At 35.6% G+C, this 5,657-nt stretch overlaps 1 protein-coding gene across 2 annotated transcripts in view; it reads right to left on the bottom strand.

Annotated features, from left to right (window-relative positions):
• The window catches only part of PDCD6IP (programmed cell death 6 interacting protein), a 79,164-nt gene that overhangs the window by 28,895 nt on the left and 44,612 nt on the right, over nt 1-5,657 (bottom strand). For both annotated transcript variants that reach the window (XM_011961566.1, XM_011961567.1), the window contains exon 10: nt 4,832-5,009. In XM_011961566.1, the coding sequence (XP_011816956.1) occupies nt 4,832-5,009 (178 nt within the window). The remainder of the gene's footprint in view (nt 1-4,831; nt 5,010-5,657) is intronic.

Below are 5,657 nucleotides of genomic sequence, written 5' to 3'. Positions count from 1 at the left end.
ACAATGTGGATGAACCTTAAAAACATTATGCTAAGTTAAAAAAGCCAAACTCAAAAGACCGCATACTGCATGATTCCACTTATATGAAATGTCCAGAAGACATTTCAATAAATCCACAGAGACAAAAACTAAATTAGTGTTTGGCAAGGGCAGGGGAAAGGGAGAACGAGGAGAGACTGTTTATGGGTGCAGGCTTTCTTTTAGGGGGATGATACACAACACTGCAAATATACTGAAAACCACTGAAACATACACTTTAAGGAAATTAATGGAAAATTTTACGTTATGTGAATTTTACCAAAAAAAAACCTACATGCAGTAAGATAAATATAGGTAAGTTTTTAAAACGAGGAATTAGAAATCTTAGAAATGAAAAAGATCAATAAAATTAACAACAACAAAACCACTAAATAGAATGGCTTAAGAATGTTAAAAAGCACAGCTGAATAGACCATTAATGAGCTGGAAGGCTGGCCTAAGATAGTCTCCCTGAAAGAAGAACAAGAACACAAACAGGAAATGTTAAAGATGATGTTAAGTTATATGTAGAACTGATACTATCAATCTAAAAGAAATTCATGAGGAGATTATGGAAAGAATGGACAAAAACGAATGAACAAACAGAATCCATGGATAGGGATCTAAGATTTAAGGATCCTAAGTATGATAAATTATTATTTAAAAAAAAAACTATAAAACTATAAAAGAACAAATTAAGTCTTCATGACCTTAAATTTTTGGCAATGGAATCCTAAATATAACACCAAAAGCACAAGCAACAAAGAGACAGATAAACTGTATTGTATCAAAAGAACTTTCCTCCATCAAAAGAAATACTATCAAGAGAATGAAAAGACAACCCACAGAATGGGGGAATATATTTGTTAATCATATATATAATAAGGTCTAGTATCCAAAATATATAAAGAGCTTTTATAATTCAACAACAAAAAGGCAACCCAATTTTTAAAAGGGCCAAAGACTCAGACATTTCTCCAAAGGCGGCACATAAATGGCAACCAAGCACATGAAAAGATGTTCAGCATCGCTGATCATTAGGAAAATGCAAACCAAAATCACAATGAGATACCACTTCACACTCATTAGGGTGGCTGTACTTATTTAATGGACAATTATAAGGGTTGGTAAGGATATGGACAAACTGGAACCCTCACACACTGCTGGTAAAAATGTAAAATGGTCCAACTACTGTGGTAAAGAGTTTGACAGTTCCTCAAAAGTTAAACCCACCAAACGACTCAGCAACTGTGCTCCAGGTATATGCCCAAGAAAATTAAAAACAGATATTGAAACAAAAATTGTACACATACAGCAGCACTACAGTAGTCTCCCCCTTATCCATGGTTTTGCTTTCTGCAGTTTCAGCTACCCGAGTTCAACCATGGTTGGAAACTATTAAATGAAAAACCTCAGAAATAAACAGTTCACAAGTTTTAAATTGTACACAGTTCTGAACAGTGTAATGAAATCTCTTGCTCCTGCTCCTCCTGCCTGGGTTATTAATCATCCCTTCATCAAGTGTATCTGCGCTGTATATACTATCTGCCAGTTAGTCACTTAGAAGCCATCTTGATTATCAGATTTAAAAAAACAAAAAATACTAAGGTTCACTACTATCCAAAGTTTAAGGCCTCCACTGGGGGTCATGGGACATATCCCCTGCAGATAAGGTGGGGACTACCATATGTGGAATTGTCAAAAAGTGGAAACAACCCAAATATCCATCAACTGAGGAAAGGATAAACAAAATACAGTATAAGAATACAATGGAAGGCCGGGCGCGGTGGCTCAAGCCTGTAATCCCAGCACTTTGGGAGGCTGAGATGGGCGGATCACGAGGTCAGGAGATCCAGACCATCCTGGCTAACGCGGTGAAACCCCGTCTCTACTAAAAAATACAAAAAAAATCTACTCGGGAGGCTGAGACAGGAGAATGCCGTGAATCTGGGAGGCGGAGCTTGCAGTGAGCTGAGATCCGGCCACTGCACTCCAGCCTGGATGACAGAGAAAAAAAAAAAAAAAAGAATACAATGGAATATTATTTACTCACAAAAAGAAATGAAGGACTGATGCATGCTACAATGTGGATGAACCTTAAAAACATTATGCTAAGTTAAAAAAGCCAAACTCAAAAGACCGCATACTGCATGATTCCACTTATATGAAATGTCCAGAAGACATTTCAATAAATCCACAGAGACAAAAACTAAATTAGTGTTTGGCAAGGGCAGGGGAAAGGGAGAACGAGGAGAGACTGTTTATGGGTGCAGGCTTTCTTTTAGGGGGATGATACACAACACTGCAAATATACTGAAAACCACTGAAACATACACTTTAAGGAAATTAATGGAAAATTTTACGTTATGTGAATTTTACCAAAAAAAAACCTACATGCAGTAAGATAAATACAGGTAAGTTTTTAAAACGAGGAATTAGAAATCTTAGAAATGAAAAAGATCAATAAAATTAACAACAACAAAACCACTAAATAGAATGGCTTAAGAATGTTAAAAAGCACAGCTGAATAGACCATTAATGAGCTGGAAGGCTGGCCTAAGATAGTCTCCCTGAAAGAAGAACAAGAACACAAACAGGAAATGTTAAAGATGATGTTAAGTTATATGTAGAACTGATACTATCAATCTAAAAGAAATTCATGAGGAGATTATGGAAAGAATGGACAAAAACGAATGAACAAACAGAATCCATGGATAGGGATCTAAGATTTAAGGATCCTAAGTATGATAAATTATTATTTAAAAAAAAAACTAGTGAACACTTCAAATTTATAAAAATCAAGACCAAAATAAAATTTCTAAAAGCTACCAGAGATGAACACTCAAAGAGTATCAGCTTTACAACTTAAATTTACAACTTACTTAAAAATCAGACTCTCCAAGTACAAGTGACAGAATAACACACACAAGGCTTTTAGGAACATCAAATAAGATAAATAAAGGTACCTCATATTAAGTTAGACAACAGACTTATGCATAAACACTAATGTGAGTTTTTCTTATGTTTTCACATTAATATTTCTAAAGATGCTTCTCACAATTGACACATTAGACAATGTTCCTATCAAAAAAAATTTACAAAACCAAACATACATATTCCAATTAATAGCAACTTAAAAGGAAATACAGTTAATATTTACATAACTACTAAGTAGTACACACAAATTCCACTTCACAACTATCTTATTGGCTAACTACTATTAACCCTATTTTTTTGGATGATCAATTGAAACATGAAGATATTAAGTACTTCACCCCAAGTCACAGGTAGGTTTAAGAGCTGGGAATCAAATCCAAATACAACTCGACATTCTGAGTCCTTAACCAATGAATTATGTGTAAACTACAAACTATTAAATGATGATTTACTCTTAGTTCTATTTGCTAAATGTCCCAAGACTGCTTTTCATTTGATGTGCTATGCCTGCATTTCTTAGTGTTTGTATCCTCCCTCACTATCAGACAATTACTTCTTGCTGCTGCCACTTGCATACGGTCTTATACAATACTCTCCACTTTCTTCTCCCTATGGCTAATAGAGAAATTATTAGACATAATTTAAAAAAGGACATTAGAAAAATGTCCTTTCAGTGAAACACCAGATCACGTGCTTCTTTACTCACAAATCAACAAATTTTAAAGAACTATAAGGTACAACAGTGTTTGTCAAATTTTAATAGGCACACACAAATTACTTGGGAATCTTGTTAAAATTCAGATCCTGATACAGTCGGTCTGACATGGGGCCTGGGATTCTGCATTTCTATCAAGTACAACACAGAAAAGCTTTAGTACTGAAGTATGTAATACCAATTATGTTTTCTTTAGTTTTTCTGTTTATTGACTGTGTCTACACAAATAAGGTTGGTGAATGTTAACTGTATAATTAATATAGAACCCCTCATAAATAGCAGCTTTCTCAAGTCAACAACGCAGTAAATTTCCACCTTAACCTTTTTCAAAAGCTGATTGGGACTGAAAGGTAAATAACAATCACCATCTCATCATCATTACAGTTAGAGTAACTGTAATATACCATCATCATTAAAGGAATATAATAGTAATAGCTGTAACTTATTAAAGCATATCCTATATGTCCAAAGGCTAGGCATCTTTCTGTTCTAGCTTAATTAATTATCTAAATAACCCTGGGAGGTAAATATTCTCATCTACAAGACTCACACTCTCTCAAGTACTCTGCCCCTACCCCAAAGTACTTGGAAATGGTATAAATACAATATCCTCTGAAAGTTAACTGAAAAATCAAAACATCATAGATTAAAGCATTGATAAGTCATCTCAAGAGATAACATGACTCCTAAGCTGGCAAAAGCCCATATAACCAGTGAAATGTATTTTTGCTAAGGAAAGAAACTTTATGAATTAGGGGGAAGAGGTGAAAGCACTATAAAAAGAGAATAACACTGGCAAACAGTTAGCTTTCCATGATCACCAAGAAAGTTGATCTGCCTGTGTATAAAATAAGTCAATAATTACAAAGACTGAACAGTTTGTATAATAGTTAATTTCTCTTGGTATACTAGTTTTACACAGTGGTCATTTGAGTTTAATGTGTACTTACTTATCCTTAAGATAAGAGTGAAACCCATTCTCACTCAACCAGAATTTCTCTTATGCTAAAGAGAAGGCTCTGGGCCACAGTAAATTCACCAAAGTGATGAATACTAACTACACTGTGAACACTAGCATGAGGAAGTCTCCAGGCCCAATCCGTGCTGGACATCAAGGGATCACAGTGTTTATACTTGAAAAGCAAATCTTATAAAACATACCTCATCTAGGATTTCTCTATTTCGCTGCAGTAATTCAGGCAGCTCTTTAATCAACTGATCAACAGTCTGGATGCCTCCCTGTTCAATCACAGATCTGGATTTAGTCAATATAGACTGAGGTACAGTGTCTCCAGACACATCTTCAATTGCTGCTGGAAGATTAAGGGAAGCTAGCACCCTGAAAAAATGAGATACTATGTTATGTTGAAGTCTAAAACAATTTAAAATAACTCCTCATCAATATTTACTTTATTTAATTTAATCTTCTATAACCAAATCAACAGCAATGGAGTTAGCACCCAGAAAAACTGGATAAGCCCTATCAATGAAAAACAAAGCAAAGGTTAACAGAAAAACAAAAACAAAAAAATCAGTGATTGATGAAATTAAACCAAAATCATTAAAAAAATTAAGTTCACAATTCAGAATTAAAAGCCAAAAAATAGGCTGGTGCAGTGGCTCATGCCTGTAATCCCAGCACTTTGGGATGTCAAGGCGGGCAGATCACCTGAGGTCAGGAATTCGAGACCAGCCTGGCCAACATGGTGAAATCCCGTCTCTAGTAAAAATACAAAAATTAGTCAGGCATAGTGGTGGGCACCTATAATCCCAGCTACTTCGGAGGCTGAGGAAGGAGAATCACCTGAAGCCGGGAGGTGAAGGTTGCAGTGAGCTGAGATCTCGCCACTGCACTCCAGCCTGGGCAACAGAGTAAGGCTCCGTCTCAAAAAAAAAAAGCCAAAAAACAAGAAAAACTATGACCGCATTAAAATATATTAGGTATCGGCCGGGCGCGGTGGCTCAAGCCTGTAATCCCAGCACTTTG

Source organism: Colobus angolensis, unplaced genomic scaffold, assembly GCF_000951035.1.
Source record: "Colobus angolensis palliatus isolate OR3802 unplaced genomic scaffold, Cang.pa_1.0 Scaffold56, whole genome shotgun sequence".
NCBI lineage: Eukaryota > Metazoa > Chordata > Mammalia > Primates > Cercopithecidae > Colobus > Colobus angolensis.
Note: the sequence above shows the minus strand (reverse complement) of the source record. Positions and strands in the feature narration are given on the sequence as shown.